At 46.6% G+C, this 24,995-nt stretch overlaps 1 protein-coding gene across 1 annotated transcript in view; it reads left to right on the top strand.

Annotated features, from left to right (window-relative positions):
• ALPK2 (alpha kinase 2) overlaps positions 1-4,423 on the top strand; it is a 124,978-nt gene extending 120,555 nt beyond the window's left edge. Inside the window, exon 11 of the mRNA XM_088476475.1 lies at positions 2,617-4,423. Coding sequence (XP_088332601.1) covers positions 2,617-2,833 — 217 coding nt within the window. The 3' untranslated portion in view covers positions 2,834-4,423. The remainder of the gene's footprint in view (positions 1-2,616) is intronic.
• The last annotated feature ends 20,572 nt before the right edge of the window (positions 4,424-24,995 follow it).

The raw sequence follows: 24,995 nt of genomic DNA, 5'->3' as shown, positions 1-24,995 counted from the left end.
TTGGGATTTGGCTGTGGTCCTGAGGGCTCTCCAAGGACCGCCGTTTGAACCACTGGGCTCAGTGGATCTTAAATGGCTAACAGCTAAGACTGTTTTCCTTCTGGCCATTGCTTCGGCCAGACGTGTTTCTGAGTTAGGGGCTCTTTCTTGTAGACCCCCTTTCTTGGTTTTTTATGGGAACAGGGCAGTGCTCCGCACTCGGCCCGAGTTTCTTCCCAAAGTTGTTTCCCAGTTTCATATTAACGAGGAAATAGTTGTTCCGGCCTTTAACTCACCGGGTCTTTCCGTGGGTGAGGCCTCTTTGGATGTTGTGCGGGCCTTAAGGACTTATGTTGACCGCACTTCTTCGTTTAGGAAGTCGGACGCTTTGTTTGTCCTCTTTGGCTTCCGTAAAAAGGGTTGGCCTGCTTCAAAGCAAACTTTGGCAGCCTGGATCCGTATGGCTATTTCTGAAGCTTATCTTCATGAAGGCCTACCGGTCCCTCCTTCTCTGAAGGCTCATTCCACTAGGTCTGTGGGTCCTTCGTGGGCAGCTCGACGTGGTGCCTCGGCAGTTCAGATCTGCAAGGCTGCTACGTGGTCTTCTGTCCATACCTTCGTGAGGTATTACAGGTTTGACACCTTCGCCTCTCAGGATGCTTCCTTCGGGCGGCGGATTCTCCTTTCTGCACAGGAGCGTCCCCACCCTTAAAGGATACTGCTTTGGGACATCCCCAAGGTATCCTGTGGATACCCTATGGACCCTGAAGTAGAAAATATGAGATATGGTAAGAACTTACCCTTGTTATCTCTATTTCTACGAAGTCCATAGGGTTCCACAGGACTCCCGCCCTGTCGCACCTGTGCTGCAGATGGGCTTTGCTCTGGTCACCGGTTTTCCGTCTCCCTCTGGTGAGAATGTGATTCTTGTATGTGTCCAGATCTTTGTTCTCTCTCTTCCTTCTCCTCCTCCGGCCTATGGCTTGGTAACTAACTGAGGTGCCTTGGCCCGGGGGCGGGGTATAGGATGGGGACCTAGTGCATCCTGGGAGGCTGAAAGCTTAACTCTTTGGTGCCCTGCGACTGACGTCACACCTATACCCCAAGGTATCCTGTGGAACCCTATGGACTTCGTAGAAATAGAGATAACAAGGGTAAGTTCTTACCATATCTCATATTATTACAGCTGTAACACATTTCCCTGATACAGAAAGCTCGGAAACTCCTGTGGAAACAGCAGTCTCTCTCCATGTGATTTTCTGAAGCACAGGTTCTCAAACTCGGTCCTCAGGGATCAAACAGTGCATGTTTTCCAGGTCTCCTCACAGAATGGCAAGTGAAATAATTAGCTCTACCTGTGGATCTTTTAAAATGTGTCAGTGAGTAATGACTACACCTGTGCGCCTGCTGGATGACCTGCAAAACGTGAACTGTGTGGGGTCCTGAGGACCGAGTTTGAGAACCACTGTTCTGAAGGATGAAACAGCTCCTTAATATTCAAGTGACAGAACCAACTGCTGTGAGGCCCAGATTTAATGAATGCTGATCAGAAAACACTAAACAGCCTATTAGCTCTGATGCTCAGTCTTCTGATCAATTAACAGTATCAATAATTGCTGTTTTGTTTCCCATAAAGTTGCAAACACTGCTGGGCCCGATTCAGCAAGGATTGCTGATGTACTCGTGGCTGCAATCGTGCACGCAGTTCTGCTGCGAAAGTGCAATTGCAAAGCACTCGCACGGACAACATGCAGACGCCCACTTCCCCTCTCTCACATCCATAATACCTTGCAATCCAGCCAAAAATCGGTAACATCGAAGTACATCGGAGCCGCTTACACATTTACAGCAGGTTTAAATGGATCAAGGGCCTATTGTAAGAAGCAGGGGAGGTGTGACCAATGTTGCGTGGGTGTGGCCTGTACCATGTGGGCATGTACATCCCTTACACCAGTGGTGTTAAACTCGGGCCCTCCAGCTGCAGTGGAACTACACATCCCAGCATGCTGTGCCACAATTTTGCTATTAGGGCATGCTAAAACTGTGGCAGGGCATGCTTGGGATATGTAGTCCCACAAAAGCTGAAGGGCCTGAGTTTGACACCACTGCCTTACACTATATTCCCTAATGTCTCCCAAAATACACCCATCATGATGGGCCGATTTTTATGTGGAGGCCTGGAGCTTGTTAATCTGGCCCTGTCCTTGTCCCCTGACTAGTGTTGGACTGGAGCATGAAGGCCCCACCAGGGAGTTCAATGGTAGGGGCTCAAGCTTAAGGGGTATGGCCAGTCACCAGAGGGGGTGCGGCCAGGCAAAACAGATGGACCTGGCCAACCATTAAGAGAGGACATGCAAAGAACAGTTGCCCCTTTATAAAAGAAGGGATAGGGGTGTGTCAGCACCACCCACTTTGTTTGGAAGGAGGGCTAAGCTTAGTGTAGTTTCCATAGAAATAAATGAAGCACCCAAGTTCATCCATGACCCTGCTCCACCCCTAGAGAAGGGGGTGGGACCCTCAGGTAGTGGGGTCTACTGGGGATTTCCCCTGCACTCCTGTGGGCCAGTCTGACTCTGCCTCTGACTGACTTCCCTTATTTATTACTAAAAAAAAATGTCCTGTCTTTATATATTTTAGGTACAAAGGATTTAAAGGAAACTGTTCTGTATCCTTCATCGATCAGTTCAAGGTTTTGCACCAGTGTAACAAATACTGCGAAATACTGGGCTTAAAATCCCTAAGACCTAGCAACCCAAAAGTGAAGAGGCAGAATTCGGGGAAAGAGAAAGCCCAGCCAATCCCAACCAGCTCTCGGAAAAGTCGCCACAGCACAAAGGCAAAAAACAAGACATAACATCTGTCTGGGCAATGCCCACTAGAACTGTCCTGTACCCTGAGACTTTGCATTTCCTGCAGGACCTACTGGCAATGAAGAGGTTTAAAAGTGTCAAGGACACATACAAATCAGTTATACAGTAGCTGCATGGATGTAGTGCTGCCTTCCGTTAATTATTATCATTATTGAGGTTTTACACTAATCGGGGTCATGTTTAGAAAAAAAACAAATTTAAATAATGAAAATTGCTGCGCCCTCTACAGGACGACCTGAGAACAGCACCTGCACGGTAAATCTAGACCTGATATTGATGCATTGCTGTGATAATCAATAGCTGCTGAATGCAAGGAGGACATGTCACTCAGACTATTGATTGTATAGTGTTCTCTTCATGGGTTATATCCAGGGAAAACGTATATGCATCTACATGAACATTTTACTTCCAAATGCCCAACGAGGAAAATATTTTTTATAGGCTTGAGTCATTATTGAGTAAAGCAGAATTATCTTCTAGCTACAGTACAGTAACTCATATATATTATATCACCTGCTGGTTCTCCCGTGCTGGCTGCCGTTACAGTATACGGGACTGCAGCCCCTTGCAATTCCCTAATAGGCTTCTGCTGGTGAATGCAACATGAAATATGAAATATTTTACATTTGTGCATGTATTTATTCATGAATGGAATTTAAATTCTGCAGATATTTATCCAAATTGAGCAATTCGGGCCTGATTCAGAGACGGATGGACGCTAATGTGATCAACAGTTGCGATTCCGCGCGGAATGCAGCTGCGAAAATATGGTAACGATTCCAAAGAGCACCCGAGCATAAGGACGCCCACTTCTGCTTTCTCACATGCGCGCGGCCTCGCTTACCTGCATAAATATCATCGATGCACATCGAGTGGCCATCTTGCCCTTGCAGCAGGTCTGACCTGCCGCAGCCTTGGGAGTTCCCCTGACGCAGAGCCGCGTAGGAGGCTAATTTATGCACGCCCATATTTGAACAGTGCACGAGAACAAATTAGTGACACCGCCAAACATCAATGGGACATCCTACTATTGTATATGAATTTAGCAGCCACCTTATAGTAAGTGAAATGGACACCATCTTGCACAGTGTGCCATTTGCGTTACTTTAGATGCTAATGTGCATGATTACCTATCCTTAAAATATTAGTTATGCCAAGGTATGAAAACCTTTACAAAATCAGTTGTGGATCCATAGATCTAAAGGAAAATGTTATCTTATAATGCAAGTATTATTTATTTATTTATTAATGTTTACTTAGGCGGGACCCTCCTAGCGAATCTTTAGGCCACTCCCACCAAATGACTAGGTCTCACCCCTATGAAATGTTGGCATCTAGAGATCTGATTATAAATAGTGAGAGAGTTGTGAAACGCCAAAATGATGGAGATTAACCGTTGAAAGGAACAAATATGTATATTGAATTGCGGGACAGCGTCTCATTATTGCATGATAAGAGAATGTGGAAATTCGGTCAGGTAAAACCCGCAGGAAAGTGTTGATGTTATGTCTGTCTATTTTTATTTCTTATCACGGTATCTAAAAAAAAAAAAAAAAGCTCATTATTTGCTTCAAGTGTCTTATCTCTTTCTTGTATTAGTTATGTGCAATGCAACGTATTGTTGGTGCACATTGTGTGTACACTGCGACCCTGGCTGACCGGTCATGCAACCAACATGTCATTATTGTTGTGAAAAAGGGTTTACTGAAAGCTGTAAATGCAAAGTTCAATGTATTATACTTTTATTTTTTTACCATAGCGCCGCTGAGTGGTGAATTTAAGAGTGAATAAAATCGCTGACAATACTGAACCGCATACGGAGTTCCACAGGGCACCAAAATGTCTAATTAATGCTCTATTTGTGTACTAACGCTTTCCGTGATGAATACTGAATTCTTCCCCATGCTTTACATGATGAAGCATCGCATAATGCCCACAATGAAGTCTAAGGGGTAATTCTACTAAAACACAGTTTATCAAAGCCGCCAATCACTGGCGACATTGACCGTTTGTTTTAAAACGGCAACAGGAATCCATGATAAACCAGGCATGGTTAGCAATTATTTTTATTGCATCTTTAAAACTATTGGTCAAAGCTGCCGAAACTGCATCCTAGTAAATCTACCTCTATAACTTACGATAGCCTTCTCCAGACAGGGGGGCTTTGATAAATAGACAAAGCCATAAATATTTATTCCACTTCAATAAATAGACCAAGGAGTCTTTGTAGGATGTTTATTCAAGTGTCTGCAGAACTGAGCCCATCTTCTACCCCCCTCCCCCCCATCTAAACTCTTTAAACCCCCCCAAAATGTTCAGTTGTTTGTTTGCAAAAAAAAAAAAAAGCACATGAACAACCAATGGGTTATCTGCTTACTTTAGAATTGCAACAGTTGCTGTATTACTGTTTTCTATTGGTCAAAAGGGAAGTTTCCACCCTCAGATTATTTCAATTATTGGCTTGTCCATTTATATTTGTAGCTCCCTGTGATTTTTAGCCATATATCAGCAGGGAATGGGATTGAAATGTCGCCGGTTCAAATCCCGACAGCGTCAGCCTGACAGGCGGAAATCCCGACAGCGGCAGGTAAGTCACTTAACCCTCCCCTCTCCATTAGGGATGCCTAACCCTAAACTCCTGGGGTGGTGCCTAAACCTAACCCCCCCTCCCCCGCACCCTAAACCTAACTCTCACGGGGGGGTGCCTGACCCTAACCTCCCCCAGCACCTAACCTAACCCCCCCTTCCCCTAGCCTAACACTCCCCGGCGGGTGCCTAAACCTAAGTTCCCCTGGGGTTGCCTAAACCTCCCCCCTGCAGCTAAGTGCTAAGGACGGCCGGACACACCTTGATCGGTCTGGCTTCCTTCGGCACTCCGGCGTCGGGATGAGTATAGGCGTCGGCATTTCGAAGCCTATCTTCTGTCCCTTGCCGGTCTTCTGGTGTCAGGTTATAGACCGGCGGCATTTAGTCCGCCGGTCTATTAACTATGGACCTCATTCAGACCCGCTTGCAAGCACTGAGCGCTCGCAAGCGGGTCGATGTTTAGGCCCTGCGCACGTGCAGCGGCCACACTGCGCGTGCGCAAGCCCCGGAGCGGGAGAGAAATTCTCTCCCTCCGGAGCTCACTACAAAAGGGGAGGCTGTCGATGGTGATCAAGAGCTCGCCCCGTTTTGTAGGCGTGGCGGGGGGGTGGTTTCACAAACTGAGGCGTTCCTTAAGGAACGCATGCCGTTTTGTGGGCGGCCGCAGTGACATCAGCAGTGATGTCAGTGGGGAGCTTCCTTCTCGATCAGAGCAGGAAGCTCCCTGGGGCTTGCAGTTGCCGAGACCCAGCCTTAGGGTCTCTTCGCAAGCCCCGATGGTCCATCAACCTGGTCGGTCGTTAAGCTTACCTAACGACCAGGAGGCCGCACTTCAAAAATGAAGCGGCCGCCCTCATTCAAATCTTTTTCCCTATTAAATTGTATGCTACAATCGCTGCTTAATATTTGTCATTTTGCATTCTTCACCCTGCAAGGCTGGCATGGTCCCCTGTTGGGGCCCTTAGACTGGCCCGGCCCCGGGTAAATAGTGTGACCCGACCGAGGTGAAGTACCGAAGCAGCACCCCCTATACTGACTTGTGTGCACGTCTATGATGGGATCTATTTTACAACTTCCAGTTACACTTCAAAGAACATTCCTGGGCTCAATCCAGCCAGTATAATAGTAAGTATGCATATTCAAGTCACATATGTAATAAAGACAGAGCTAATGTTCCGTCACTCTCTATTAATATACAGGACAGTTGGGAGGGGATGCAATCGGGAAACCGGCTGCCTTAATACCGACAGCCGGCTTCCCAACTGTCATATCCCGGCGAGGGTGAAATGCCGGGCGTCTAGATGTAGACGCCTGACATTTTCTCTATGCCGGGCGCTGCGAGCAGACAGCCGCGGAGGGGGGAGGGTTAGGTTTAGGGCACCCGGGGGGGACTTAGGGTTAGGCACCCCCCCAGGAGGGTTAGGGTTAGGCTAGGGGGAGGGAGGGTTAGGCATCCCCCCGGGGGACTTAGGTTTAGGCAGCGGGGAAGGGGGAGGTTAGGGTTAGACACTTAGAGGGGGATTAGGGTTAGGCACTTGGGGAGGTTAGGGTTAGGCACCCCTAAGGAGGGTTAGGGGGTTAGGTTAGGTTAGTTTATACTTACCTTAGGGACGATCGGGATTTCCAGCGCTGTCGGGCTTCCGCTGCCGGGAACTCTGCTTCTGTCGGCCTGCCGATGCCATGCGGCCGGCGGTATTTCATACCAATTCCGTTGGAAGGTATGGTAAACCTTCCTCCACATCGTTAGGGCATATTGAAAAGTTGATTTTACAGGCACTTCAGTTACTGTGATATCACTGTCCCCCCCCCCCCGTGAATGAATGAAGCAACAATCCACATTCCCGCCCAGCAACTCTGCAAACTTGTCACTCACACTCTGCCTGCTCAGTTATAGAAGCAGCCTGCTACAGAGGAGTGAAAGACAAAGTTAGTGAAGTATAATAAACCATACTCACGAATTCTCCCTTAGGCCCCGATTGTGAGTTGAACACACTGCCGATGTTAGACGCGGAGGAGCGATTTTTTTTTCTACTGCACGTGATTCTGTGTCGCACTGCGCAATGTCCAGCTACTGTGCACACAGAGGAGAAGTTGAGACTGAGGCGCACAGAGACCCACGGTCTTGGTTATGTCTTGAAACGTCGTAGGCATTCCTGGGCAGTGACAGGGAGGTGGCTTAGCGCACACACAGAGAGATATGGTATAAACACTCCATGGGGCAGATTCAATTACCCAGCTGCACCTACCGTAGGGCATCAGTTCAAGTGCCCGAAGCTATTCCATTATTCCCTGTAGTAAGAATGCTAGTACCACCTGCGGTAAGCCCGCGATTTGCCCCGGAAGTACTAGTTACTCTGGGTTTCTGTTTGCACCTCAGCAGTTTGCGAGCAGAAATCCACGTTAAGTGCGCAATCCGGGCCAGTCGAGGACTTACATCGGGCAGTAATGTAATAACTCCTGGCACTAAAACCTTGCGGTAAGTCCCGCAGCTAATTGAAGCTGTCCCATGTGTTTAATAAATTTAAGAAAAAAACTTTTATACATTAAAAAAATAGTATTAATAAATCATTTTTTACCATCCTATCCTGTTGACAACATCCCGAGATGGCATTAAAATAACAAAAAAACGATACGTCATAGTTTGTCTCCCAGGACAAAGGAAGCCTTTACCGATGAGAGTTCAGTTATCAAATGATGGTAAAAAATGTCTTTCACCAGAGAAAAGAGATTTTTTTTTACATTCTCATAAGTCTGCGCCTGTGCTTTATAATCATTGCACGGTTCTTGTGAGCAGTTAGGTATAAAAGACGAAACAGTCTTCAAGGATCGCTGACAGACGTTCCATTACTGCTGCACCAAATTGTTAGAGACGTGTAATGAGATGAGATGGATTTTTCAGCTCTCTGAAGTCAAGGTGACTGGAAGCCGAGTAAGCTGAAAATGTTTTGTACCCAAGTGTGCTGCCTATTGCTTTGCAAAAGATTGTGTCTTACACTGGCATTAACCTTAAAGTGACAGTATCATAGGCAGCAATTTGTGTTATGGAAACCATTGAGTATATGTCCACATAGCAATGATTGTCTAACTTTCCACTAGGGCAGAGGGGTCGGCATACAAAGCTTTCGACTCCTCTATTTTACTACTGTCCGTCTCCTCTATTTTACTACTGTCTGGCTCAGGGACGTATTAAGAGTAGAGATGTGCGCCGACCCTCGTGTTTTGGTTTTGGATATGGATCTCCCCTGGTTTTGAATCTGGATTGGTTTTGCCAAAATCTCACCTCTGTGTTTTGTTTTCGTGTTTTGGTTTTGGATCTGGATTTTTTCTTAAAAAATAAAAAAAACAGCTAAAATCACATAAAATGGGCCTTTTTTTGTTCCTACAGTACTTAATAACCTCAATAACATTTATTTCCACTCGTTTCCAGTCAACTTTGATCACCTCACAGCTCACCAGGGGACCAGGAAGCGTGCTTTCCAAAAATAAATAAACAATTGGCTTAAATAATGCTTTGCAAATCTTCTATAAAGGCATTTCCCAACCTGTAGAGGGACATTAAAAAATATATAGTTAGTGGCCTTCAAACTGCCGTTATGAACAAGCGGAACAGAGCAGCAAATGCAACATTTCACACCTATGGTTTAAGTATTACGTTGTGTCTTTCTTGAGCGCCATGCCTGCTTGCTGGGAGTTGATTTTTTTTCATCCCAGAAGGGGACCAGGAAGCGTGCTTTCCAAAAATAAATAGAGAATTGACTTAAATAAACCTTCTGTTCTGTAATGGAATTTTCTGACCTGTACAGGGACATTAAAAAAACAGAGTTAGTTAGTGGCCTTCAAATTGCCATTGTTCCCACTGTCCACTTCTTCTTAGATATGTGAATGTTAGAATGTGGAAGGCCAAAAATTGGATGGACCACACATGGCTGATTGATCAACCACGGTGACTGAATTAGTGTCATAAGGAAGAGGAGGCTGCAAACTTGGTGTCATGTTATGAGTTGGCCATATGGGGTATGCAGGGACATTTCTAGAGAGGAAGGGGCCCATGTGCAGTCTCTGACATGGGCCTCCTCCTCTTCACCCGGCGGCCGGCAGCGCACTGAGCTGTGCGAGGCCAGCGCCGGATTTATAGACTCTGGGCACTAGAGTGTGCCCAGAGTCTATAATGAATGCACAGGTCATCGGGAAACTGGCCACGGCGGCCACTTTCCCTGTACTGCACATGCACAAATGACAGGAAAATGGCCGCCGCCATTTTCCAGTCGTTTTACAGCGTCGGACCCCTGCGCCGATGTGGGACTCCGGAGAGGTAAGTAATATTATGGATGCAGGGTGTGCGGTGCGGGGCCCCCTGGACCCGCGGACCCTGCACCCATTATAGATACGCTCCTGGGGTTATGTTGCTGTTAAGGGATCAGGCTGGTTATCAGTGGACATAGTTGTTGTTATTCTGGGTTGCCATCTCCTGAAGGGTGTTTACCAACAGACAGAGACTTCCTACCTATCAGCTCAGGCATAGACACTTCCTGAGGAACAGAGCTCTTTTCTCTGGAGAGAAGCAAATAGGTGGGAGCCCCTGTACTTCCAACATCTGAAGCTCTTATCTCTCCACATCATCTATGATAGAAGAAAAAAAATTTAATTGGGGACATCTAGCTCCTCTTTCTGTACCCTGCTTACCCTTTTTGGACCGGAAGTCCAGCATGGATGGTTTGGAAGAAGAAGGCCTAGCAACAGATGGGGATGGTCATTATCAAGACCTGGTCTTCCCAGTGGGTGTAGTCTGGGAGGTATTGGTTGGCATGCAGGCAGCAGAATAACAAAGGCCTCCATGTTGTCTGTGCTTACTATTCCGTATTTCAGTTTGCGATTCAGGTAGGAATAAAGTGGGCTACAGAACACAGTGACAGAATCACTGGATGTCTTAGTGCATTCAGGCCAAATACGATCCATGAATTCCCAGATAGATTCCGGACAGATGAATCCTTTGCTTGTAATAATCTTTGGTAATTCCTGGCAAAGGGGGGTGTTATAGCCAGACACTTTGAAGGCTGTAACTTTGAACTGCTTAATAGAAAACATGTGAATGAAACCTTTCCACACTGCAGAACATGATGGAGAAATCCCTTGAAGTTCAGCACCTAGAGCATCTTTTTTTTCATGTTCTCTGAGGCCTCTCCTGACTATGAAGAAAGATTCTCCACACTGTAGTCTTCCATTGTGACTTTTTAATGGTGATTTCAATGTTGTCCACTGGCTGAGATCCATCTCATCTGAGGGTTGGGTTTTCCCCATGCAAATGAGACAATTCACATCCAGAAGGTGACTCTTATGTTTAGCCGTGGTGTCAGTCTTTCTTTTGGCAGAATTAGACTTTAGTGTTTTACAAATATAGGCTTTAGTTTTTTAGAGTATATAACTTTATAAACTGTTAGGATAACATTTCTGCTATGTTTAAGATAAAAAAAAAACTTTTTGTAACCCAATAACTTAAAAAAAAAAGTTTTCATTGCAATATTCATGCAGTCCTTTGACAGACAGCAGCACAGCACCCCTGCACAGCTATGCCAATGACAGGTGTGGCTGACACGCACACAAAAAAAATTGTTTATTATTTTGGGCAGCAGCTCCTCGACAGACAGGAGCACAGCACCCCTGTGCAGCTACGCTGATGACAGTGACAGCCAGGTGTAAAATTGAGCATAAATTAATTAAAAAACAATTAATTGGGTGCAGCCCCTGGCTGTTAAAGTGATCATAAATTAATTTAAAAACAATTCATTTGGTGCAACCCCTGGCTGTTAAATTGACCATAAATTAATTTAAAAACAATTAATTGGGTGCAGCCCTTGGCTGTTAAATAGATCATAAATTAATTTAAAAACAATTCATTGGGTGCAGCTCCTGGCTGTTAATTTGATAATAAATTAATTTAAAAACAATTCATTGGGTGCAGCCCCTGACTGTTAAATTGATCATAAATTAATTTAAAAACAATTAATTTGGTGCAACCCCTGGCTGTTAAATTGACCATAAATTAATTAAAAAACAATTGGGTGCAGCCCTTGGCTGTTAAATAGATCTTAAATTAATTTAAAAACAATTCATTGGGTGCAGCCCTTGGCTGTTAAATAGATCATAAATTAATTTAAAAACAATTCATTGGGTGCAGCTCCTGGTTGTTAAATTGATAATAAATTAATTTAAAAACAATTAATTGGGTGCAGTCCCTGGCTGTTAAATTGATCATACATTAATTTAAAACAACTCATTGGGTGCAGCCCCTGGCTGTTAAATTGATTAGAAATTAACTTAAAAAACAATTCATTGGGTGCAGCCCTTGGCTGTTAAATAGATCATAAATTAATTTAAAAATAAATCATTGGTTCCTAAACCAACCATAACATTAATTTAAAATGTCAGGCAGCAGTGACCCAACCAGCACATAATGGGAAGGAAAAAGGTGCAAGATGGAATAGTCCTTGGGCCCTCCCACCCACCCATATGTTGTATACGAAATAGGACAGTTTAACAAACCAATAATTTCAGCGACAAGGACTGGCAATTGTGGCTGAAATTATTAGTTTGTTTGGACCCCCCCATAAAACAACCTGATCCCATACACAAACTGGCTTTACATTACAAGTTGCCCTCATCCTCGTCATCCCCATCAGTGTGTACATCCTCTCCTTCACACAATATTAATTTGTCCCCGCTGGAATCCACCATTGGCACCTCTGTAATTTTTTTATGTAATTGTTGGTAGAGGTCTTCCTCGTGGAATTTGTAATTCATTTTAATGAACATCATCTTTTCCACATTTTGCAGAAGTAACCTCCTACGCCGATCACTGACAGGGTTGTCAGCTGCACTGAAAACTCTTTTGGAGTACACACTGGAGGGTGGGCAACTTAAGTAATACAAAGCCAGTTTGTGTATGGGTCTCCAAATTGCCTCTTTTTCCTGCCAGTACTGAAAGAGACTGTCTGACATGTCTAATAGGATGTTATCTCTGAAATAGTCCTCCACCATTCTGTGAATGGAAACTGTATCACACATAGTCACATTAGAAGACATGTCACTAGTAGGCAGTTCTCTCAGGCCCAACCAGATGTCATTTTTTGGTGAACAATCTGCATGACCAACAGGCATTCTGTAAGGAAAATTTATTTTTTTCCTGGCAGCTGTTGAAACTGAAGGAGGAGGTGATGGCGTTTCACATGCAGGTGACAATTTTTGACCAACAGCTCTTTGCATAGTTTTAGATTTTGGTCTGTTGGAAAAAAACTCACAAGGTAGGACTTAAACCTAGGATCCAGAATGGTGGGCAAAATATATTTTTCAGATTTCAATAGATTGACGACTCTTGGATCCTGGTGAAGTCAATCAAGGGCTTGATCCACCAGTCTGACATACTTTGTGCAATTGCTCCATTTCAGCTCCTCCTTCAGTTTCTCCAGCTGTTTTTGCAAAAGTCTAATGAGGGGAATTACCTGACTCAAGCTGGCAGTGTCTGAACTAACTTCACGTGTGGCAAGTTCAAAGGTTTTGAGAACCTTGCACAACACCGAAATTATTCTCCACTGCGCTTGAGTAAGGTGCATTCCCCCTCCACGGCCTATGTCATAGTCCATTGTATAGGCCTGGATGGCCTTTTGATGTTCCTCCATCCGCTGAAGCATATAGAGGGTAGAATTCCACCGAGTTACTACCTCTTGCTTCAGCTGATGGAAGGGTAAATTTAACAGTACCTGCTGGTCATGCAATCTTCGACAAGCGGTTGCCGAATGTCTAAAATGTCCGGATATTTTGCGGGCCACCGATGACCGTGTCACTTTTTAAAAAACGTTGCACCACCAAATTAATTGTGTGAGCAAAACATGGGACATGTTGGAATTCGCCCAGATGTAGTGCTCTAACAATATTGGTGGCATTGTCTGAAATCACAAATCCCGAGGAGAGTGAAAGTGGGGTAAGCCATTTAGCAATGATTTCCCTGAGTTTTTCTAAAAGGTTCTCAGCGGTATGCCTCTTAGTGAAACCAGTTATACAAAGAGTAGCCTGCCTCTGTATCAGCTGTCTTTTGGGAGATGTTGCTGTTGTAGGCAAAACTGTCACAGGGCTGTCACAGTCATGTAATCCTTAGTTTGCCCTGTCCCACTTGTCCACTTATCAGTGGTCAAGTGGACAGTGGGTACAACGACATTTCTGAGGACATTAATAAGGTTTTTTTAATGTCCTTGTACAGACTTGGAATTGCTGTTCTAGCGAAGTGGAATCTAGAAGGGATCTGGTAGCAAACGCACAGGACCTTAATTAACTGTTGAAAACCCACTGCAGTAATGACGGATACTGGACGCACATCTAATACCAGCATAGTTGTTATGGCGTCAGTAATCTGCTGTGCAAATGGGTGATTACTGTCATACTTGTTTGCCCTTGCAAATGATTGTTTGACAGTTAATTGTTTTTTGGAGGATACGCTACAAGTAGTCTTCTTCCTGGTCCCCTTCTGGGATGAAGATCCACTGACAGCAGCAACAGCAGGCATAGTCATCAAGGATCCTTCTGAGGAATCACGGATAGGAGAGGAGTCAATCATGCTTCGAATACCAACATTGGATGCAGAAGAACTACTTCCGATGATGAATGAGGATGTTGATGATGCAGGTGTTGGTGTTGGAGATCGAAGGCGCTTGGATCTCACAGAGAGGGAGCAGGTAGGTGACTCTGGACTTGTTACGTTTTGAGTTTTGGAACTTGGCGATGTACACTTTGATATTTGATGAATGCGCTCCAAGTGGCATAACAAGGAGGAGGTTCCTAGGTGGTTTAGGTCCCTCCCTCCCTCCCTCTACTCACTCATGTATGGCAATGGGCACATATGGCTTGACAACTGTTGTCCAGATCGGGATGGAAATAATTCCACATGTGAGAAGTAGATTTTTTTGTCTTTTGTCCCGGCATGACAACAATGGGCTTTGGCTTTTTCAAACCATGGGCAACAGCTGTTGCCTTACTTACACAAAGGACATCCTCGGCATCAACATCCTCATCACCAACATCTTCATCATCAACATCCTCATCATCCTTAGTGCCTTCAACTACCAAAATATCCTCCTCCATGTGCAATTCCACAGACGCAACCTCAATGACTATGGCCCTCATTCAGAGCCGTATGCATCTGAGCAGAGCGCACGCTCTGAATGAGGGCCGGGCTCCATTTTCATGGAGCGTCCTCCTGGACGCTTGTAAAGCTGTGGGTCACCACCCACAGGCTATACGAGCGTGCATTGTGATGGTCGCGATGGTCGAGACCATCGCGACCATCGAATTTGCGAGCCGGAGCCTGCGGTTGAGGTTTTCAACCGCAAGCTCCGGAGTGATTTTGGCTCTATCAGAGCCAAAATCACTCCCACTGACATCACTAGTGATGTCAGTGGGCCGGCTTCTGACGGGAGGCGTTCCCGTGGGAACATTGACAGCACGCCCCCTTTGATCGGACACAACGAGCGAAGGACTTTCCTTAGCTTGTCGCGTCTGGTGCATGCGCACGACGGAGCTCCCTCCGTCGTGCGCATGCTCAGTCCATAACATCGACCCACTTGCGAGCGGACAGCCACTCGCGAGTGGGTTTGAATCAGGCCCTATGTCTGCAAGATGTTGACTGCCTTTCCCCACATTTACAGAGGGCACACAAAAGTTGGAACTTGGAGGATCCTCCAGTACACTAGTATTTAGGTCGGGCTCACACATGGCAACCACGGACACACTTGCACTCTCCTCGGGGATTTGTGATTTCGATTTCTCAGGGCACACAGTTGGTTTTCCCGGAACTGTCTTAACAACTTTCACATTTTTAATTGGACCACCACCATTACTACTACAAGCAGAAGGGCTATCAGCAGTCTTCATAAAGAAAGGCCAAGGCCTTATCCTTTCCTTGCCACTTCATGTAGTGAATGGCATATTGCCAATTTTTTGGCTCTTGTGCGCTACTGCGTTTAAGCCTAACACGCACGCACACACAGAAGAAAAAAATATAAGACACTTTTATTGGGTTTTTTTTGGAGAACGACTGTAGTTGGGCAGCACAAGGTTGTTGCAACGTGCGTTGCTGGCTGGCTTTTGTGCACTACTGCGGTTAAACCTAACACGCACGCATGCACACGCAGAAAAATATAAAAGACACTGTGATTTATTTATTTTTTTGGAGTCCAGAACTTGGGCCCAGAGATGGACACAGCACAAATCCAGGACACAGCAGACAGCCCAGATGGATCAGCAGACAGCACAGTGACCAGAGACCAGAATGGATCAGCAGATAGCACAGTGATAGTGACAGCACCATGACCAGAGACCAGAATGGATCAGCAGACAGCACAGTGACAGTGACAGCTCTGTGACTAGAGACCAGAATGGATCAGCACCAACCCAGGACACAGCAGATAGCACCAGCACCTCTCCCAGCCCTACACTACCCACCCTCCCTGTTCAGTCTCCACAGCCGAAGTGAAATGGCGTCCGTCGCGTGGTCCCTTATGTACTACATTGATCATAGAGACGAAAGCTCGTGGACCGCGAGATTTCAGACTCTATAGTTTTGCCTCGGTTTCGAGATCTGAGTAAGGCGGGAAACTCCGAGCCTGCTTGGATCCGACTCGGTTATGCTAAATGCAGGTGGGTTGGAAACTCTGGAATCCGAACCCGCTCATCTCTAATTAAGAGAGGAGGAGGCCCGTGTTCACTCCCCTTCCGGGGCCCCCTCCTCTCTCAAGGGCTGCTGTCAGCAAACTGACAACAGCTGTAAACTCCGGTCACTAGAGCGTGACCAGAGTCTACTGCGCATGCGCAGGTCACCGGGAAAATGGCTGCCGCACCATTTTCCCAGTGAGTTCCTAATGCGCATGTGCAAAATGCCAAGAAAATGGCCATGGTGGCCATTATTCAGGCGTTTTCTGTAGAACTACTCCGTGGGACTTCGGAGAGGTAAGTATAAAAAAAAGTATGGGTGCAGGGTATGTGGTGTGGGCCCCCCTGGACCCAAGGGCCCATGTGCACCGCACAGTCTGCACCCATTATAAATACACCCCTCTCCTCTTTTTTTACTACTGTCTGACTCCTCTAATTTACTACTGTCATACTCCAACGTCTTTATTTTACTACTGTCCATCTCAAATATTTTACTACTGTCTGACTCATCTATTTTACTGTCAAACTCCGACTCCATTATTTCACTATTGTCCAACTCCTCTATTTTACTATTGTCTGACTCCTCTATTTTACTACTGTTCAACTCCTCTATTTTATTACTGTCCGACTCTTCTCATTTACTACTCTTCAACTCCTCTATTTTACTACTGTCCGACTCCTCTATTTTATTACTGTCCGACTCCTCTATTTTATTACTGTCCGACTCCTCTCATTTACTACTCTCCAACTCCTCTATTTTACTACTGTCTGACTCCTATTTTATAACTGTCAAACTCCAACTCCTCTATTTTACTATTGTCCAACTCCTCTATTTTATTACTGTCTGACCCCTCTAGTTTACTACTCTCCATCTCCTCTATTTTATTACTGTCTGACTCCTCTAATTTACTACTCTCCATCTCCAACTTCTCTATTTTACTACTCTCCAACTCCTCTATTTTACTACTGTCTCCTCTATTTTACTTGTCCATCTCTTCTATTTTACTACTGTCTGACTCTTCTATTTTACTACTGTCCAACTCCTCTATTTTAATATTGTCCGACTCCTCTATTTTACTGCTGTCCATCTCCTCTATTTTATTACTGTCTGACCCCTCTAATTTACTACTCTCCATCTCCTCTATTTTACTACTGTCCATTTAAACTCCTCTAATTTACTACTCTCCAACTCCTCTATTTTACTACTCTCCAACTCCTCTATTTTACTGTCCATCTCTTCTGTTTTACTACTGTCTGACGCCTTATTTTACTACTGTCTAACTCTCTCCTCTGTTTTACTTCTGTCTGGCTCAGATTCCTCTATTTTACTACTGTCTGACTCCTTCATTTTACGATTCTCCAACACCCAAATCCTCTATTTTACTACTGTCTGTCTATGACCCCTCTATTTTAATTAGAGATGTGTACAGTCCCCCATGTTTTGGTTGTAAATCATCATTGTGTTTTAGTTTTGGCAAAACCACCCTCAAGTGTTTTGATTTGGTTTTGGTTTCCAGTCATTTCCAGTAAATTATGTCAAAATTGTGGCAACTGAAAACACGCGGGAGGGACTTACATGCAATTAGGAACATGCAACATCCGATTTTTAGATCTGAATTGCGGGAAGACTCGAACCGGGACTCAACTCAAAATCCGCAACGTGACCCGTGCAGGAACTCAGGGCCTGATTCAGACCCATTCGCACACAGCCTGCCAATGTTTGCAATCTGCGCATGTGTACAAGACGCTGTGTGCGTGTGCGAACCAGTCAATGCGATCGGGAAGCGGTCGCACCCTATACACAGAAGCTCTGCAAACATGAGTGACAGGACATGAGTTTGTGGGTGGCGACGGGGTGGACGATGGTAATGGGGGTGTGGTGGTGCAAATGCAGGCTTGTCTGTGCATCTGAACGCCATTTCAAGGGCATGCATAATTAAGACACATCATCAGCGTACACGTCACAAGGGAAAAACAAAGTGTAGCGCTGGTAGACAACAAAGATAAATTTAATTGACACAATTAAACATACGTGCACATAAAAATATGCATAAAAAGAAATGAACCTGATCAATATCGAGTGTGATTAACCAAGGTGCTGTGATTAAAAATTGTTGGGGAGGTTCCTGCAATATAGTTCCCTGACACAGATCAGTCCTGGATTGGGAACAATAGATGAATATAAATGTCTCACCCAAATATAGAGGCTCTGCAATGTCTTATCCACAGGGCACAAGGGAGAGATTTCCCAATAGTATCTACCTGTGCAACACAGGAGTGGGGAAGATGGAATATGGAAAACGTTTATGGCGGTACCGTAGTATAATTCCCCCTGGGGTCCGTACGGCTCACCTCAACCAGAGATGATGCCCCCGTGACAGTCTCTCGGAACGTCTCCTGTGGTGACAGTGACAATGTTGTGGGTAGCCACCGGGGCCTAAAGCGATGTCTGTTATATCCAAAGTCTCCCTTGAAGTGAGTTGACAGCTGGACTGTCTCCAAAGTGAGGCTCCAATATATGCACAGCCAAGCTGTGGATTAAGGTAAGTATTATTTTATTTTATTGTTGTGTATGTGTGCACGCTCGGCGTGGGGGGGGGGTGCTCACTACAAGGGCTTACTACAGGGGGCATTACTGGGGGGGTTGCTCACTACAGGGGCTTACTACAGGGGGCATTACTGGGGGGGGTTGCTCACTACAGGGGCTTACTACAGGGGGCATTACTGGGGGAGTTGCTCACTACAGGGGCTTACTACAGGGGCATTACTGGGGGTGTGCTCACTACAGGGGCTTACTACTGGGGGCATTACTGGGGGAGTTGCTCACTACAGGGGCTTACTACAGGGGGCATTACTGGGGGGGTTGCTCACTACAGGGGCTTACTACAGGGGGCATTACTGGGGGGGAGTGCTCACTACAGGGGCTTACTACAGGGGGCATTACTTGGGGGGGTTGCTCACTACAGGGGCTTACTACAGGGGGAATTACTGGGGGGGTTGCTCACTACAGGGGCTTACTACAGGGGGCATTACTGGGGGGGAGTGCTCACTACAGGGGCTTACTACAGGGGGCATTACTTGGGGGGGTTGCTCACTACAGGGGCTTACTACAGGGGGCATTACTGGGGGTGGAGTGCTCACTATAGGGGCTTACTACAGGGGGCATTACTGGGGGGTGCTCACTACAGGGGCTTACTACAGGGAGCATTACTGGGGGGGGTTGCTCACTACGGGCTTACTACAGGGGGCATTACTGGGGGGGGTTGCTCACTTCAAGGGCTTACTGCTGGGGCATTACTGGGGGGGTTGCTCACTACAGGGGCTTACCACAGGGAGTATTACTGGGGGGGTTGCTCACTACAGGGGCTTACTACAGGGGTCATTACTGGGGGGAGTGCTCACTACAGGGGCTTACTACAGGGGGCATTACTGCGGGGGGGGTTGCTCACTACAGGGGCTTACTACAGGGGGCATTACTGGGGGGGTGCTAATTACAGGGGCTTACTACAGGGGCATTACTGAGGGTGTGCTCACTACAGGGGCTTACTACAGGGGGTGTTACTGGGGGGCTGCTCACTACAGGGGCTTACTACAGGGGGCATTACTGCGGGGGGGTTGCTCACTACAGGGGCTTACTACAAGGGGCATTACTGGGGGGGTGCTCATTACAGGGGCTTACTACAGGGGCATTACTGAGGGTGTGCTCACTACAGGGGCTTACTACAGGGGGTATTACTGGGGGGCTGCTCACTACAGGGGCTTACTACAGGGGCATTACTAGGGGAGGTGCTCACTACAGGGGCTTACTACAGGGGGCATTACTGGGGTGGGTGCTCACTACAGGGACTTACTACTGAGGGCACTACGGGGGCTTACTACTGGGGGCCCTACAGGGGGCTTACTACTGGGGCATTACAAGGGGCTTACTACTGGTGGCTTTACAGGGGGCTTACTACTGGGGGCATTACTGGGGGGGCTCTGCAGGGGGCTTACTACTGGGGGCATTACAGGGGGCTTACTACAGGGGGCACTTCAAGGGGCATTACTACTGGAGCACTGCAGGGAGCATTACAACTGGGGGCACTACATAGGGGGACAACTACTGGAGGTACCGCATAGGGGGACCATTACTGGGGTGCACTACATAGGTGGGTACTGCATTGGGGGACCTCTACAGAGGGCACTGCACAGGGGGACCACTACTGGGGGAACTGCATAGGGGGGGCCGCAGATGGGGCTGGCATAGGTGCTGGGGGGTTGGTTAACTTTAATGGGGGGGGCACCAACATTTATCTTGCCTCCGGGCACCTGGGATGAAGTTACGCCACTGTGTGTGGTGCCTGTAAGTGTGTATGAGTGGCTATGTGTGTGTGTGAGACCCCTGGTGTATGCGTGCCCCCCTCCCCGGAATCTCCCAACAGCCCTTGCCCCTCCCACCAGCCCTTGGAGCCTACCAGCAGCCCCCGGGACTCCCAGAAGCCCACTCTCCAGGAAGAAGATAGAGGGGAGGCCACCGGGAGCCGCGGAGACCCCCGGACAGGTGAGTGAAGATTTTATTTATTTTTTATGCGGCGCAGGGTTTTCAGAGCTGAAAATCCCGCCACCACTATTTTTTTAATTGAATACCGCGGGTATCGGGAGCTCGCATACCCGCGGTATTCCTAAATTAGGCACAAGGTTTTTTCCTCACTAAAACCTCACGCCCAATTCAATATGCCCCCTAGTGGGTGTGCTAATGTCTTGTTAGCGATCGCAGGATTTGCATACTTTGGCTGCTGATGGCTACGCACGAATGCAGCCTAGCGAGCGGGTCTGAATCAGGCCCTCAGTTCTACTCAAAACTCCAAAGTTTGGGTGTTTTTTGTTTTTCAATAGAGCCTTAATGGTCATAATTTCATTGCTTTTTGGAGTTTGAGTGCTACAAATAAATGTAGTTCTATGAAATTTTAGATAATGTATAAAAAGCCCTAATGGGAATATGTGAAACTGTAAGGTTTTTTTTTATCTATGGAATTGCATAGCTTTATTTAAAGTTAATAGAAGGGAAGATGCTAAGCCAAACAGAGAAATGCCCTCTCCCAAAAAATATGAAGAAAACACTATGAGCGACATTTATGGGGGTATATAGATTTATATGGAGCTAAGGCCCTGATTCAGAGTGCTCGCTCTGAATCAGGACGGCTTTTTGTTTTGTTTTTTGGAGCCTGGCCGCTCGCTAAGGGCCAGGTGATGGTCGCGACCATCGTGACCATCGGGCTTGCGACGAGACCCTTGTGATAGGGGCTCGTCTGCCGCAAGCCCCAGTGAGCTTCCGGCTCTAATAGAGCCGGAAGCTCACTACTGACATCACTCATGATGTCTGTAGCGCCACCCCCAAATGGCAGGCGTTCCTTCGGGAACGCCTCCGTTTGGCCAGCCTACCAAACGGGGCGAGCTGTTGATCAACATCGACAGATGGCGCTTTTTGATGCGAGCGCCGGAGCGAGTGATTTCTCGCTCGCTCTGGGGTTCGCGTGCGCACTGCTCGCCCATAGACCAGCTTGCGAGCGCTAAGCGCTCGCGAGCGGGTCTGAATCAGGCCCTAAGGGTCACAGATAGCACTCACTCCAGAGGTAGCAGCTGCAGGGAACCCCAAACAGACTAATCCGAGTGTTGATCATGATCTGGGCCGGGCTCTCCTTCATCTTCTGCCATCTCTGACTCCACTCGTACTGCACCACCACCATGTACACCTGGCCATCTCTCAGCTGGCAGTCGGCCCCCTCCTCCAGCACCACAAAGTTCAGGGGAACCACTGCGCCTGGCGCAGCAGCACGGAATTAAGGTGTACGTTGAAGAAGACGTGCATGCTGGTGACTCTGAAGGGCAGGCAGAGGTGGTAGCCCAGCAACAAGCAGGGGGCAGAGTCCTTGCTGAGGAGGTGGCGGCTGTCTATGGCAGTCATTTTCATGTTGGTGCAGCAATCAGCGCTGGTGTGCACTACACTTCTGTCTCTGGGGTTACCGCAGCTGCCACTTATATGCTATTGCTTCCCCCTCAGCACCAAGGGCATATCTGGGCCCCCCCAACAAGTACTCACTGCACCTCTCTCTTGGCACTAGTGGCCAGAGAAATCCTTCATATTTTTCCCCCTCATGTCCTGGTGCCCTTATGGGGGGCATCCACTACAAGATCTGAAAACGACTGCACGATTACGACATTGTAATCGTGCAGTCGTTTCAGTCGTGTGATGTGCCTGCACTGAACGAGTAGACGTTCAGTGCAGGGTTATCCATCATCTGGAAATATGCTGAGCCTGACCATATCGTCAGGTTGACCAGCATGTTTGCACAATGATAGATGTCTAAAAGACCAAATTTTCAAATGAAGTTCAAACGATGTTTGAACGATTATCGAACGATTTTATCGTTATCGTTCAATCGTTCAACTTTATCGTCTAGTGGATACCCCCCTTTAGACAGCTGCCTAATAGAAGCGCTGTCCCTGAGATGCTATGGGAGAGAAGGCGGGATGCTATAGGAAAGAGGGGGATCCTGAGGGTGTGAGGGGGAGCTGAGACAGGGAAAGGGGAGATACTGAGGGATCAATATGTTTATCCGCACATCCTTATCATTATTGATTACAGATAGCCTTTTTCCATATATAAGTATATTTAGTTCCAGTGTGTGTCATGCAACATTTTTTATTGTTTTTAACCACATCTGCACAGCATCCTATTTCACTTTATTTCTTAGTATCTCCATGAGTCAGCTGGCTGGTGCGACACATTCGGGTTGCCAGGGCTACGGATTACGTCATCACGACTGGCCGGGTCTGGGCTTCCCCTGCTTGACGCGCCGGCTGACTGCCGAGGGAGACCAGCATGCATACACGCCTATTCACGATACACTATTTAAGGTAAGACACTTTTCAAAGTTAACTTTTAATGCACAACTCCTGAGGGAAAAGCCCTCCGAGGCTTTGAAACATTGACAAAGTTTGTGTATATGTTGTCATCTTAATACAAGAACCTTTATTTCATCATTGGAGTGCCGCTCTTTCCTTCCTTTGGGGCTAACTTAGCTCCTAAGGAGATTCTTTGTATACACTTTGGACCTCATTCAGACATGCTCGCAAGCGCCTATGCGCTCGCAAGCGGGTCGATGGTGAGGCCCTGTGCACGCGCAGCGGCCATAGTGCGCTTGTGCTAGCCCTGGAGCGAGTGACAAATTCACTCGCTCCAGGGCTCGCTACAAAGGGGGTGGCTGTCAATGTTGATCGACAGCTCACCCCGTTTTGTAGGCGTGGAGGGGGGGTGGCCGGACAAAAGGAGGCGTTCCTGCCATTTGTAGGTGGCCCTACTGACATCAGCAGTGATGTCAGAAGGTAGCTTCCTGCTCTGTTAGAGCAGGAAGCTACCTGGGGCTTGCGGGAGACGAGACCCGACCCCAGGGTCTCGTCGCAAGACCCAATGGTCGCGATGGTCTCGACCATCACCTGGTCACTCGCTAAAGCTGTGGGTGCTCACCCGCAGCTTAGCAAGCGGCCAGGAGGCCGGATTTTAAAGAAGAAGCAGCCGCCCTCATTCAGAGCGAGCGCTCTCATTTTGCAAGCGGCTCTGAATGAGGTCCTTTATTTGGGAAGGCATCCATACCGAAGTGACGTGATTTCTTAGGTTTATTTTTTTATTAAATTTGCAGAAATCTTAAAAAAAACTTTTTACACGTTGCCATTATGGGGTATTGTGTGTAGAATTCTGAGGAGAAAAATTTATTTATTCCATTTGGAATAAGGCTGTAACATAAAATGTGGAAAAAGTGACGTGCTGTGAATACTTTCCAGATGCACTGTATATTCTGTTATAATATAGTACACCAGACATGTATACATCATAACCTTCATAAAAACACTAGAGAATGTGTCGCTATAAAACATCATAACATTAACTAAAATAGTATATGTAGTTTTGCAGTAATGTTACTTTTAAAACATACAGTCAGGTGCATAAATATTGGGACATTGACAGAATTTTCATATTTTGGCCTCTATTCACCACCACAATGGTTTTGAAATGCAACAAACAAGATGTGCTTTAACTGCAGACTTTCAGATTTAATTTGAGGGTACTTACATCCAAATCGGGTGAACGGTGTAGGAATTACAACAGTTTCAATATGTGCCTCCAACTTTTTAAGGGACCAAAAGTAATGGGACTATTAACTCAAAAGCTATTTCATGGAGAGGTGTGGGCTATTCCCTCGTTATTTCATTATCAATTAAGCAGGTAAAAGGTCTGGAGTTGATTCTAGGTGTGACATTTGCATTTGGAATCAGTTGCTATCAACTCTCAATATGAGATCCAAAGAGCTGTCACTATCAGTGAAGCAAGCCATCATTAGGCTGAAAAATCAAAACAAACCCATCAGAGAGAGAGCAAAAACATTAGGAGTGGCCAAATCAACTGTTTGGAATCTTAAAAAGAAAGAACGCACCAGAGAGTTCAGCAACACCAAAAGACCCGGAAGACCACGGAAAACAACTGTGGTGGATGACAGAAGAATTATTTCCCTGGTGAAGAAAAACCCCTTCACAGCAGTTGGCCAAATCAAGAACACTCTCCAGGAGGTAGGTGTCCATGTGGTGATGGGAATTAGAAACAGAGGGTGCTGTAAATGGTCACAATCATAACTAGTGATTTATAAGAATCAGCAATCTTTATGCAGACAGCCAAGCACCAGAGTCTTTATAACATATAATCACCATTGCCATCATGAGAGCTGCATGTTTCAGTCACGTGAACTGTGCGTTCTGACCAATACATGGACCACAGGCTGGGACATGCGGCACCCTATGTGGGGAACCACATAAAGTTGGCAGGCAGCCGCC

This window comes from Taudactylus pleione, unplaced genomic scaffold (assembly GCF_031769625.1).
Source record: "Taudactylus pleione unplaced genomic scaffold, aTauple2 ptg000189l, whole genome shotgun sequence".
Lineage (NCBI taxonomy): Eukaryota > Metazoa > Chordata > Amphibia > Anura > Myobatrachidae > Taudactylus > Taudactylus pleione.
Note: the sequence above shows the minus strand (reverse complement) of the source record. Positions and strands in the feature narration are given on the sequence as shown.